At 43.1% G+C, this 14,589-nt stretch overlaps 1 protein-coding gene across 3 annotated transcripts in view; it reads left to right on the forward strand.

The window, feature by feature from the left end:
• The window catches only part of RPS6KA2 (ribosomal protein S6 kinase A2), a 241,264-nt gene that overhangs the window by 167,666 nt on the left and 59,009 nt on the right, over positions 1-14,589 (forward strand). For all 3 annotated transcript variants that reach the window (XM_044421315.1, XM_044421324.1, XM_044421331.1), the window contains 3 exons: positions 7,587-7,667; positions 9,497-9,576; positions 14,240-14,346. In XM_044421315.1, coding sequence (XP_044277250.1) covers positions 7,587-7,667; positions 9,497-9,576; positions 14,240-14,346 — 268 coding nt within the window. The remainder of the gene's footprint in view (positions 1-7,586; positions 7,668-9,496; positions 9,577-14,239; positions 14,347-14,589) is intronic.

Raw genomic sequence — 14,589 nt, forward strand, 5'->3', positions numbered from 1 at the left:
AAGTTTCATATTTTATTTGGGAATACTTACCCAAACTTACCTAGAAATAGATCTTAACTTGAGAACAAAAACAAAACAGAAATGAAACTCTCAAATAATTGGACCTGTGGATCACCATCTAAACAATTAAGAAATATACGTTGGAATTACGTGTTTTGATCACTTTTCCAGTTTTATTTGCAATTTTTTCTTCAGAAATATGAAGGTACAATCACACTGTTTATCAGGACTTGCCTTCTTAACTATACACATTGTCCTTAATTTTGTCCTTGATTTTGAACAGGGTTGTAAAACAGAGAGGCTGCCCGTGTTCATGAATTTAGGTAGCAGTTAGCTTTTATAAGGGGGACACTTATGCCCAGGAAAACGTGTATAAAATTACATCCTAACAGAGCAGGGGCAGGGGAAGGAGAGTCCATGTCAAAGGAACTGCTGTTTCCAAAGCCCTGTCTAGTTTGTGGTGCAGATACAGTGTGGTGGGGTGGTTAGAGTGTTGGCCTGGGACATGCGATATCTCAGTTCTAGTCACCTGGCCTTGGAGCTCACAGGATCACTTTAGGCCAGTCACAGACTCTCAGCCTACCTTGCTAATAGTGTTGTAAGAATACAATACAATACAATACAGTACAATGATAGATAGATAGAAGATCATGTGTCCCACCTTGGGCTCCTTGTAGGAAAAACATGAAGGAAATGTAAAACATAAATAAATAGCAACTGTAGAGGGTGGGATCTTGGGATCTTGGCAACTGTAGAGAGTGGAATCTTGGGATCTTGGCAACTGTAGAGGGTGGGATAGGTGCCCCACCTATGGAATGTGCTCCCCAGAGAGGTTCATCTGGCACCGTCGTTACTTGCTTTCGGCGCCAGTTTAAGACCTTTTTATTCCAACAATATTTTATAACTTTTAGTATTGGTTTATATATGTTTTTAACTGCAGCCGGGGTGGATCTGTAATTCATTTGTATTATGTTCTATATTATTTTATTTATGTAAGCCATCCTGAGGCCTTCACAACAGGACGGCATATAAATATTCTAAATAAATAAATAATCTTGGAAGGTCATGGAACTGTGGAAACAAGGAATTATAACCTTTTCCTCCATGCTGTTTTTCTGATGGAAATGGCTTCTCTGAAACTGGACTTAGCTTTGCTGGGTCCCATGGAGTAGCAAAGATGAGCAAACATGGTGTTTGAGCTTATTAAGGTTCTCTGAATGTCACAGTGAAGCTCAGTTCACCTTGTTCATTTAAGCAAAATGAATGCATTTTTAACTGATTGAGAAAATTTTCCAATTTTGATCAGGGAAATACGTACAGTGGTACCTTGGCTCATGAACGCCTTGGTTCATGTCCAAATCGGGTCGCGAACAAAAATTTGATGAAAAATTTGACATGGTTTGCAAACTCCGCATTGGTTGGTGACCAAGATCACAGCCATCTCCCCCACTCCCCGAGTGGGGAGATGGCCACGATCTCAGTCGCACTCATGCAAGGAAGACATGCGTGATCACGGGTGTGATCCTGCAGGAAAGACGGGCGCAATCTTGGCCATCTCCCCCCCTCCCCGCAACCAGCACAATCGCGGCCATCTCCCCCCGCCCCAAGTGGGGAGATGGCCACGATCGTGCTGGGGGAGGAGGGGGAGATGGCTGAGATCGCACTTGTCTCTCCCTCCTCCAGCGCACCCCATTCACGCCTGTCTCTCCCTCCCCCAGAGCACCCACAATTGCACCCATCTCTCCCCCCCCCCCAGCACACCAGGATGATGGGTGCATGCAGGGATGACGGGCGCAATCATGGACATGCTGGGGGGTCGGGGAGATGGCCGCAATCATTGTTGTTCTATGTCACTTTGCTTCACATTTTTCTGAGAAAAGAAAAAATGGTTACAGAATGGATTAACCTTATTTACATTGAACCTTATGGGGATATTTAACTTGGGTCATGACCAATTTGGGTCATGACCAGAGTCCTGGAACGGATTAAGTTTGTGAGGCAAGGTACCACTGTATGCATTTTTTTAGAATATGCATTTTCCCAATCAGGCATGATATTTCACCCACCTGGGCTAAAGTGAGAGGATGTGGGGTTGTGGCAGGGCAGGGCATGTGATGCACACTTGTGCAAATGTGGATTGTGGAATTGTGCATGTGTGCAACTATGCTGCTTCGAACATGAATACAAGTTTGGGAAGTTTCTAAAATTTCCCAGGCACCACATTCTTACTTGTTTTCATATTCATGGTTGTGAACAGGACATGTTCACATGAATTGTGGACAGGAATAAAGTTCTTGTGTAGCACTTCTGCTAAGGTGATGGTTTCTGAAGTGCTTGTTTTAAATAAAGCAGGAAAATCACACTATACTAGGGAAGACAATTGCCTGCAAATTAAATGTGATGCTATTACAATTTGCAGGGCCTGATACGCAGAAATAACTAAAGGGTTATAGTTGATGCTTAATCTGAAATTAACCACAAGAACTTCCATAAATTGAGTTTCTTGTGCTCAGCTAAGCATACTGCCAGTTCTGATGCATACCTGACTGAGGAGCTTATTGTAAAAGCTTTACAAATTCCCCTTCAATATATTGCTTTTGCTTTGATGCTGCACTGGAAAGGGCCAACGCTTCCTCTCATTTTGTAGTCCAGGCATGCTTTCTGCAAGAGGAATGACCCATATATCATTCACTAGACAGAAGAGAGATCCAGCACTTTTAAGTATTCTCCTTGTCTTCAGGCAGGTACCTAGCCAAAACCTGTACCTGCTAAAATTAATTCTCATTCCTTAGGTAAATTCTTTCTCTATGTTAATGTTACTGAACTGCTATAGAAGCTCTGGAAGTGTTAACACCTCTTCACATCTATCTTGGCAGAAGAACGTTCAGCGTTCTCATAAGTTATATTTCTTCTCGGGGCTGGCCCACGACATTTTGCTGCCTCAGAAAAGGACAAAATGCCTCCCCTGCTTCCCATTCCACCATCAGAAGCTGACTGAACTGGCATTTCAATCTTACTTCCACACCAAGGGGAAGACAGCGCCTTCCAATGTACCTGGAGGGTGGAGGCTGTCTCAGAGGCTTCATGGTAGGCAGTGCGACACGCACAGTTCTGTTGGAGAGGAACAGCTGGAGGGTCAAGAGTAGCTGAAGGGCTGCTGCCGCCACCACCCTGCAAACACCACCACACATAATTCCAGGGAGCTCAGCGCACGAGTCCTCCACTTTTATTTACATGGGCTGGGCTGCAAAAATGATTTCCCCATTATGGAAGCAAGATGTTCTGTTCCAGTTACCCTGACTTGATGGATTGATGTCCATCCCATGCACAAATAGAAAATGGGAATTGGGAAGGATGGGGAGACAGTGGGTTGGGGGAGTGTGCTCATATCCTTGGCTCCCTACAGAGTGGCCAACAGGAAACAAACCACACGGCATGTTTCCATCACCCTTTGGGGATCCACCCAGTCCAGGCAGAGGATACTTAGAACTTTCTGGTATTCTAGGAGCCCAGAAATGAGGGATCACCTGATCAACTTCTATTGAGTGCTCTCCACCTAAAATCTTGAACAATAGCAAGTTCAAAGCAAAAGGCTCTGAATTTCATACTCTGAAAGCAGAGCAAAACATGAAACAGTAAGCTTTATCAACAATAAGAAAGTGGGGGGGGGGAGGGGTAAAGGTGTGCAAAAAGGAGCCTTCGACCCAGGCTACAACATCTTAAACAATGGAGAAATCCTCTGAAATCATGCTATAGGCCAAAACAATAATATCCTATCTAGCCACTTAGATTTTTGTATCTGTTATCCACAGGTAAAGTTCTTTTAGATATGGCCTCAGGCAAAATTCCAGGCTGCATAACCAATTGCTGTCCACTGCAGAACTTCCTTGGCTTCTCAGAGAGGGGCTGAAAAAAACCCTTCCCGCCACCAGCTGAAATCAGTCAGCCTCATTCTTTTGTCAGCCCTTCAGCACAAACTCTGAAGACATGGAAATGGGGAGTAAACTATGATAAGGCACACAGGTTGATACAGTAGAGCCCTGACCCTCATGGAGGAAAGCTTCTAGTTCACAGCAAAAATCTCAAATGAGAAATAAATTTCTTGGTAGGAATGAACTCTAAAACAGGATAAAAGAGCAGCAGTACAAAACTGAAGCAAATCCAGCAACAGACAGTAGCCTCAGCCCATTAACTATCTTGCTGATCAGTTTGGACCAGATGAAGATTTCAGATCATTTTAAAAGGCAGCTCCACATATAATGCACTACAATAATTCCCAGAGGATACCAGAGCATAAATAACTATCGCCAGGCTAGCTCTCTGGAAATAAGGCCATAGTTGACATATTGACCCCCTTCCTTATGGGTGTTGTAAGAGTACAGCCCACTTGCCCTGTTTGTGGGATTTGCAGGGGGCTGCTCACACCACATCATTAATCTGCTCCAGTCATCCTACGTCATTCCATACTCTTGGCATCTCCCATATTTTATCACACCAGGAAAAAGCCTTTAATTGTTTTCGGATGTGCCATAATCTGCAAGAATGCAGTGGTAGGACTGCTTGATTCTGTGAGTTGTGCAGCTGTGGGACATGTGAGGTACTATTGCTGGGGGCTTATTAACAGGTCCACCCAGGAAGCCCCCCACACTTTTCTGCTGTGACTGCTTTTTTCTTCGTCCCCCACACAATGAACTTCTATTTTAACAAATGAAGGGTGTATATGTGAGGCAACTAGTAACATTTGGACCAAGGTTTGGTTTGGTTTGGTTTTTGGTAGTGGTGGAGAAGGTGGTTCTTCTCCAGTATTCCACAGTCAAGTTTAAATGCAAGTGGTCCTAATTCAGAACGGGACTGGGCATTCTGGGGGGTGAAGCTACAGTCTCCCACCTGCCTTGGCCCACCAACACCTTCAGTGTTCTCCTGTAAGTTTGCATACATACCAGAGGATTAAAAGAGAAAATGCCTGGAATGGATATTTCTTTATATTCTTAACTCCCCTCACAGGAGGAGGGGGTGCGATGTCAGGGAAGAAAACGTTGGGAGAAGGTTTAACTCACTCCTCCTGGAATGTCCTGGTTCCAAACTCAATTGGGACCATGGGCAGTTACACAGGAGTAAAAGTACAGCAGTAAACCTTTGGACTTTCAGAATCATGACATTCTGGAGAAGAGGGAAAACCCTGCAAAAGTCAACTCAGCACAAAGAAAGTGGAGGGAGGAAGCAGCAAAGGGAGAGCAGAGCTGGGGCTGCATCTCTGCGTACTGCTATAGACAGAAGATTGTAGCAGTTTCCCTCAACAGCACAGGGATCACACAGAAATCCTGTTTCACTTTACAGCAGTAGTCTAATGACTGGTGCCCTGAGGAGCATTCTGTGTAGAAGAACCCTAAGCTGATAAAGGGCACTCCATTCACCAAGGCCTCCAAGAACACCCCTAAGTATGAACTTGATTCTTTAGGGGGAATGCAGCTTTCTTCAAAACAAATTGAACACAACTCAGATAGGCAAATAAATTGTCCACTAACAGTATCTCCATCTTGTCTAGACTGACATTTTATTGGACCTGGAGACTGAGTCAACAGATTCAGTGTCTCAGCTAGAGGTGGTCCTCTTTCTCCTTTGACATGGAACCCCTGGCAATTTCTGTTAGCTAGAGTAGATAAAGATATGGATTTGTGCATGAGCAGAATGAGTATATATTGGCTTTCTGTGCAGATGATTGTTGCTCTTTATCAATGGATTACATTTTCAAATGCAGCCCTGCCTTGCTCAGCTTGGACACAGCAACATAGTACTTTGTGTGGCTGCATTGTGTTGTGGACCCTGCCTTGAAGCCTAACTGAAGTAGTTCTAGAAAATCAGTTTAAGCCAAGAATGTCCGGAGTTGGCTGGCAGCCACCTGCTTGAGCACTTTTCTCTGAATTTTCTCTGAATTTTGGCAATTGGCTCATAGCTGTTTCCATCTTCTAGTTCCAGGTTATATTTCTTTAGAAGCAGTATATTCATGGCCGCTTATAAAGATGTTAGTGCCACAGTTTCTCTAGTACAGGGGAATTTGCAGCTGCCTTACAGTTTCTACTGATCAGCCGGCAAAAGCAGGAATACTGATGCTTTTTGGTAGCTTCTTCTCTACTTATGTGAGAGATGATGTATTTGGATATATGCCTCTGTGGGTGATAGGTCAGAAGTTGCCCTCACAAGCTTAGGAAAAAGGAAACCTTGACACCTACTATGGAAAATGAATGTGAAAGTCCTCCCAAATTCTGACCAACAGGCAAATATATTGTCAGAATTCTATGGTATCATCCTGTTACTGGAACCTTGCAAATTAGTCCAAAATACACTTGGGCCAAGCTGTTATACATCTCCTGTGTCATTATTGAAATTAGTTTGAACCCAGGAGACATTTCCTAATATATATAGGTTCTTGCTCATTTGATCCATAAGAATCATTGCTCTTCTTCTGTGCAAGAAAATAAGATTTGTCTTCTCTGCCCTAGCCTCTGACTTTTTCTCTTTGCTGATCATTTTCATTTGGAAAGAGCAATGTTTGATCAAAACAGTATCCAGGATGCAGTTCAGTGAGTCACTCTTACCAATAACATTAGATTAGCAAAAATGTTCAAATCCACAAAGGAGTAATCTGTGGTTGGTACCTGTTATATGTCCCTAATCAGTGAGACATTCCAAGGACTACTCTCCTAACTTTTAATTTCCTTTGGATGAAGGGACGCTGGATATTAGAATGTCTGTGTAAATTTCTGATTTATTTACAATAATACAAGAAGGACACAATGGAAGAAAGATGTTAAGTTAAATTAAAATGTAATCCTGTACTCATCTACCTGCAACTAAGTCCTGTTGTACTTCTGAGTAAACGTGGGTAAAATTGAGCTGAAAATCAGCAGATCTCCAACCAATCAATTGGTGTGCAGAATTTCAAAATTGACACTCCAGTTCCTGCTAGAAATTTCCTGCTGCATGTCTGTCCCACTTCTCAGTGACCAGTGTCACATTCCCCAAACTCTGATTGCTATTTTATTTTAAATACTGGAGAAAGATTTCTAGCAGCCAGGAGACCATCCCCTGTCACTAGTTCTTAACTGATGAAATGTCAGTCCAATCTCCTAGACCATAAGCCATCTATCAACCTAACGGAGCAATAGGTCTGTTCACCAACAGCCCGACAGAAATAATTCTGTTCCCCCACTGGCACTGTTACAGTAGGTGTGTCTGGCAAGAAAATTCAAGATTCCCAGGAATGGTTAATGCAGCTGCAAGAGAGCACTGTGCAAGGAAGGAACACGTTGCTTGTTATCTGCACTGGAACAGTTTCCACTGTTCAGGTTGTTAAATGGCCTGTCTCTTCAGCAGTGGGAACTGCGGCGAAAGCAGTAAGCAGTATTTCAGCTCCATACACAGTATTTGACTGCCTTTGATTCCTGATTGTCACGTTCCAAAAAAGGAATAGCAGCGTGCATATATAAGATACAATGAGGTATTCACCATTATGCATTTGTACAGTGGAAGATCTAACCATGTAACATGTGTTTTCTGTTTTTTTTTTTTTTTTTTGTTCTTTGTAGTCCGAGATCGGGTACGATCAAAAATGGAAAGAGACATTTTGGCAGAAGTGAATCATCCTTTCATTGTAAAACTTCATTATGGTAAAGTGAATTCATATTTCCCTGTGGATGTTTTCAATTGCATATACATCATACTTGGTTGTTCAAGTTCATTATCTGAATTTGGTCTTAGATCACCTGTTCCAATATAGAGTGTACTTTGTATTTATTGTCAGTGTACCTTATCTATGCTACAGAGGAACTCAGGGTGGCATTTTAACCTCTGAATAATATTTCAAAGTAGAATAGACTGAAAGATAGCAACTTGTACAAAGCTTGAGCTACTTTATGTGTTCTGTCATTAAATGGCCATCTGCTTCTGTCCCAATTACAAGATTACCTTTTTATATCTTGCCTTTATCATGGAACTCCAGGCGGCACTGGGAAGGATCCCGGGGGTTCTCTCATCCAGGCACTGATGAAATCCAGGCTGCTTGGTTGGCTTCATCATAGTTTCTGCATCGTGTGCCTTCAGATCATGCCCTGTGCTTGCACCTGTTGAAGTGCTCTTACCTGTGGCCACAGATGTTTATGAATGTTTCAGATGATCATGCAGCCATGATAGCTGCTGTTCTGCAAAACAAAAACGCAAGAACTAGAACCACTCAGTGCCACTGAGGTCAAACATACTTTTGGTTTTGATCCACAAAAGGTCTGTTAGACCTGTTGATAAAACCCTCTCGTGCTTCCAGTGAACCTATGAAGAGGGCAGAGGCCCTTGTTCAGTAGCCATGCTCCTGTGAACTATGTGATGACACACCTGTATGTGCACCTGCATTGTTCATGTGTTGAGGACCTGTCATGCACACAGCCGAGCGTGTGGATGTCAGGATGGATGCCCAGAGCAGTGCCTTACCACTGGAGTTGTGTCCAGTTGCTACAGACTCTTATCCCAGCCACACATTCAGTAAATGCATAAGGGGTTTTGTTCAGTTTTGTGAAAGGCGCTTTTATCACTTACAGAGGGAGTATATTTAAACTGTCCAAATAACTGTTAAGCTAGCTTCTATTCTCCCTCCTATTCCATGAATGCCTTGAATTTATTGACCTTCGTTTTGTGTTTTGTGAGAAAGTCCTTGAAAAATGTAATGATGCATCTGCAGTGTTGCAAAAAGAATACAGTAGGCTAGCAAAGGGTATGTGCAAGGGAGCTATTTGCAAGTGAAACCTAAGAAAGAGAAGAATCTCATACTGGCATGGTAACTGGAACAACATATGTGAGAGTGCTGGCTTCTGTAAACCAGCTCTGTGTTGTTGTTTTGAAATTCAACAAATTCTTAATTTATGCGGGTTTATAAAGTTTGTCCAGATGTATTTATGTAAGTTTCATGGATCTAGGACTGCAATCTTAATATTTGTAGCATTCTGGCTTTCTTAGAGGGGTAAAAGGAAAAGGAGGACAATACAAACAAAAATGGTGAGAAATTGAAGAGAATGAAAAAGTGTTAAACCCTGAAACTAGTGCTTGAAGGAGAATTTAGTGGTTCAAATACTCTTCCAGGCATATTTTGAGAAAATATTGTCATTCCTATTTGATATTCAGTATTATATAGCAGTGATGGTATATTCCTTGAGACTTTCAGAGAAAGCATCTTTTGGGAAAAAAGGTAAACTTTTAGCAGAGTGACATCAAAGAAAACATTTCTTTGGAATATAGTGAGCTGTACATTTGAACCAATAAACTCTTAAGACCAAAGTTTGACATTTTCCTCTCTTTTCCTCCTCTTAGTCTTTCTCACAGGAAGCACTGATCTGCTTCCCATAGAATAGCAGTAGTACCTAATGAAGGTAACAATGGTTCATTGTAAGTAAGGTTCTGTCAAATTCTTTATTGTTAAAAAATCTAGTATTGCCATCTTTTTCCACTGCAGCATTTCAAACAGAAGGAAAACTTTACCTTATACTAGATTTCCTAAGAGGAGGAGACCTTTTCACTAGACTTTCCAAAGAGGTAAGCCAAAGAGACTATTTTTTTGCGTGCATAGAAAAGCAAATTTAAAAATGTACATTTGAGTGTGTCTGTTTTTTCATAGCAGAATTCACATTTACAATTTCATATATTTATCATGTTCAAATGAGAAATTTCATGTATTTGTTTGTATAATCAGTTAATCAAAACATTTTAATTGTGTCTCACCATGCATTTGGGAGAGGCAGAACTGGCAGATAAAAACAAGGACAATCTTGTTTGAAATACAATGAGAAATGCTATATCAAGTAGTCTAAGAGAAACTACACTAGAATCATCTTCTCCGTAAGACTTGAATTTTTTTTTAGCTAGACAGACCCCTTTGCCCCCCTGCCCATCCCTATCTAGTTCTCTCACTGTTAAATAGATGGACTTAATGTGTGAACTGGGTAATGGGAGATACAGGCAGAAGGAGTTTTCATGTTTTTCTAAGTGGTTTAGAAAGGGGTCCCCTGGCCCCTGCCATAGTCCTATGATCCTTAACAACATGTACCATTGTAAATTGTCTGTGAATACCATCTACACAATTGAAGAGAATTTTTGTAACAACATTGTCAAGGCAATTAGGTTGGTTGCCATGAGGAACAGGGCCTTCTCAGTGGCAGCACCCTCACCCCCAGCTTATAGACCCCTGTCCTGTTTGATGTCTGCTCCAATATTACGAGCCATCAAGTAGGCACTAAAGATTTGTCTGTTTACCACGACCTGTTGCTGACTTAGGATTTTACTGGGTGCGTTTGTGTGCTTGGTGTCATACTGTTTGAGACAGGGGTCCTCAAACTTTTTCACCAAGGGGCCAGCGGAAAGGTGCTGGTGCTGGGCGTGGGCCCCAAAGGTGGTGCCAGTGGGGAGCGCGGGCTGGCGAGGGGGCAGGGGCGGTGCATGGGGGTGCACGCGCTGAGGCAGGGGTAGGGCACGAGGCAAGGTGCGGGCGGGCATGCGCAGCGAGGGGAGGGGAGGTAAGGCAGGGACAGGCACGCGCCGCGAGGCAGGTGCACGAGGCAGTGGCTTGCTCACTTGGAGATCATTTTCTCCGAGCGAGCAAACCGCTGCCTCCCCGCGCACGGGCAAGGTGGGCGGCAGTGGGCACATGTGCGGCGGGTCCAACTGGGAATGACGGGCCAGATAAAAGGGCATGGTGGGCCAGATCCAGCCCCCGGGCTGTCGTTTGAGGACCCGTGGTTTGAGATGTTAACCTTGGTTGCATTATTGTTTTATTACTGTGTTCTTAAAATAGGTATGCCATCTTGGGAGGGTTATTCTTGAAAGGCAAAGGCAGCCTATACAGAGATTTATAGAAGTGTGATTGGCATGTTGTGAATAAACTACTTCATGGTATTGTGGTGCTTCCAAGTACTAACAAGACTTTTGAAGACTTATTTTAATAGTTATGGATAGAAAATACTGAAGTCCATCCATAAAAAATAAAGATGGTTACATTGCTCCATCGGAAAAAAACGCTTCAATGCTATGCTAAATTAGCTCTCTTCTTTGTTAGTTCCACCTCATTCTTTCTGGTCTGGTTCAACACAATACAACAATTTACCATGGAACAACCACTCATGGTGGATTGTCGTGTCACACAAGCTGAACCCAGCATTTTTCTTACAGCGTGGTGTCTATTTCACAAACAAGTCCAGAGAACCTATGGGTTGTTCAGGGTGGTTTGTTGAGACATCTGAACCTGGCAGGGTGGTTTCAGCATGGCCTGTTCAAAAGTGTTATGGAAGCTCTTGGCAAGGGTTTGCTTGCTGAACTTTGTCTAGCAAATTTTGCCTAGTGCTGTTGCCCTGTCAGTGCTTGCTTCTTGCTTGGTGTTCCTCTCCTTGCCCTTCCTCATGAATTGGCCAGTTCAGCTGACCCTTTATCCTTCCCCTTGTAAGTCTTTTGTTTGTTACTTCTAAAGTAGCTTTTAAGGATCTTGCAATTCTGCCAAGTTTAGTTGTGTCTTCCCCAAGCTCTATATCAAAACACTTACAGAAACAAATCTGAAAGCATCCTGGACATGAAACCCCTCAGTCTGTAGCTGAGTTATTTTCTGAAGTGGACAAACCCTTCATATTGTGCAATCCATTGTAAAATCTTGTGCACCTCAATTTAGATCCTTGGCAAGCCAGTGAACTGAAGCCAAGTCGTTTAGTATCACATAGTGGTTAGAGCAAATGGAACCTCAGCTGCAGATTTTGGAGGGGCTTGTGAAATCTTCCCACCACTGTTTGCCTTTCACACTAGCCAACAAAGGCCTTTCCCTTAATACCATTGCCTGTGGGCCATCACTGGGCTCAGGACAGATAGCCCTGCTACAGGTGTGGTAGTTGCCACAGGTACTGCAACGGGCATGGTCCACCCTCCTTTGCCAGGTATAGTGCCTTAGTCCCGATACCCCACGATGCAGCCCAGAGAGCAGGGGGGAGCACTTGCCCCCTCAGCCGCTACAGATCGCATGATGCAAGTATTGCAAGAGACGGAATGCGGTGCATCTGAGGCAAGGGCTGCCTAACAAGGTTAGAGCCAGGGCATTTGGGTGCCTTTCTGGACTCCAGGGTAACTTGATCTTCCACAATTGATCTCTGAGGGGAGACAGAGGGATGAAGCGTGGGAACTACTTCTCCAACTGTCGGAAGACAAAAGAAGGGTTAAAGGAGGGAAGGGGAAGGAGCAGAATGTTCTTCTCTGAAGGGTGAAGAACTTGTGGGTGGAGGAATTAGACAAGAAGAGAAGGAATGGTGCAAAGAGAGCAGGAGCAGGGATGACGCTTAGTGGATTGGCAGCAGGGAGGAAGCAAGAAGCGTGAAGGAAAGCTGCTTCTGCTGCAGGTGCAGTCAATGGTGGGAGCCAGTACCTGAGGAGGGAGCCTGAACGCAATGTGCAAAAGCAAAGGAAGGGTCACTTCTATGACCATCTGAGAGTGGAGAAAGGTACAAGGCAAGGGGATGAGCGACAGCTGCTTCTTGGGCAGGCAAAGAAAGAAGTGTGTGAACCCTGAAAGAATGGGGAGGCCAAAACAAACACAAGGAGTAGAGGGTTCACATTTTTATTGGTAAAACTGTGTGGGTTTTACTAAATCACTTTGTTGGTAGTGACTTGTTCAAGGAGGCAAGGGGAAGCATTTGATAAATTTTCATTCTGAAGTTGACAAATGCCTGGAAAAGTCAGCTGTCCAGTAGTGAAAGGAGCTACCAAAGGCGCAAAGGGTCATGGGATGCAAGTTATGCTGCAAAGGCTCCAGGGGTTCATGCGGGGATGGGTGGGGGGAGTCAATTTGACACAAGCTGTGGCAAGTCTCTCAAAGGCCAATTGTCTGTGGCACCATCATGGGTTAGCAACTGAATGACCAGCCAATGGTGGCTTGTTCTTAGGGTGCCTTATTGTGACATGCAAAGGTGCCCTCCATTTCTTCCCAGCATGAACTTAGTCAATGCTTTTCACAGCTTCCAAAACCACTTTCCTTCTGCAGATGATTCATGCTGCAGGAAATAATTTTTGACACTTGCACATACAGTGTTAACCTGCCATTCCATTTATTTATTTAATGAATGTATGTACAGCCCACTTTTAAGGTAAAAGAATTCACAAGGTAAGCAGATGACTGTGTGGGTTTGCAGCAGCAACCACAGGTTGGCAGTCACATGTCGGTGCAATGCTTATTGTGTGCTACTTTGCCCTTGAATGGCCAAGACAATTGCTGCAGGATGACCTAAAGCCACCGACTCGAAGTGAATGACATGCATCTGGCTGTCACCATCCGCTGCTAAAAACATGCTGTTCTCTCACTTGCCTCACCTGCCCATGCAGCTTTTCAGAGTCTGCTGCCTTGGTAAACTGCAAAGGCTGCTCAGTACTAAATTCTTCCTGAACAGCTGTGCGAACACCGAGCGACTGTAGTCATCACCTCGGAGCAGATGGGATTTAAAATTCTCTTCAAGGGAGCAATTTCTTTGGCTGCAGGTGAACCGCCTGCCAGTTCCCTTCCTGTGGCTTCCATATCCTCTGCAATGGAGGTCATGAAGGAGTAACACCCAGTCATCCTGCTGTTATACCTAGAAGAGACAAATATAGTCCTAGAGGGTTTTTTTTTAGAAAGCAGAGGTAGTCTTCAGAAAATGCAAGGCTGAGCACAAAAGAAAGATTTATGAAATATGCTTTAAAAGTAGACCCCTGCTGACTGCTTCCAACATGGTTAAGTAATGAGAAAAACAGAGATCCACACGTGTTGGCACACGGAGGATTAATCTCAGATCATCATAATAACAGAAGATTACAAATGTCCTTGAAGCCACCAAAAAGCCACTTTCTAAACATCTACCTTCTTTGTTTTTTGTTTGCTAAGACTTTTGAGTTGGAACAAGTTAGTCGTACACTTATTTTATAATAGTTAGAATAGAAATGCTAACCACTGGATTTATAGATGAAAGAATTAGAATTAGAACACAACTCCATTTTTTATTTATAGTAAAAATGACTCTGAATGGATTTGATTCTAGATCAGGCTTTCTGGTTCTGAGGGATGAATTGTTATCATTTTTTATCTATTAAGCTCTAATTGGCTGTTAGCTATATTTGTTGAACCAATGTATTGTCTTTGTTTTCTAGTGAAAAATCCATTCTTTCCTATTAAACACTCTGATTTTCTGTTTTTCTCTAGGTAATGTTTACAGAAGAAGATGTTAAGTTCTATTTAGCTGAGCTGGCCTTGGCATTAGATCATCTCCATGGACTTGGTATTATTTACAGGGATTTGAAGCCGGAAAAGTAAGTTAGTGCAGAAAGGCAAGTGTGAAGATTTTAGATGGAGTTGATCTGTTATGAGCACAAAATGTCCCTGAGACCCTGCACCAATTCCCTTATAAACAACACAGGCAATTAGTAGCATCTTAAAGACTAACAATTGGATTATGACATACATTTTTGTACACTGCAAACCGTTCATGAGATGCCTGAAGTGTTTGTCTTGAGCTACAATACACATGGCATTGGATAGAGAATATAAATAGT

This window comes from Varanus komodoensis, unplaced genomic scaffold (genome assembly GCF_004798865.1).
Source record: "Varanus komodoensis strain SLA01 unplaced genomic scaffold, ASM479886v1 scaffold1, whole genome shotgun sequence".
NCBI classification, from domain to species: domain Eukaryota; kingdom Metazoa; phylum Chordata; class Lepidosauria; order Squamata; family Varanidae; genus Varanus; species Varanus komodoensis.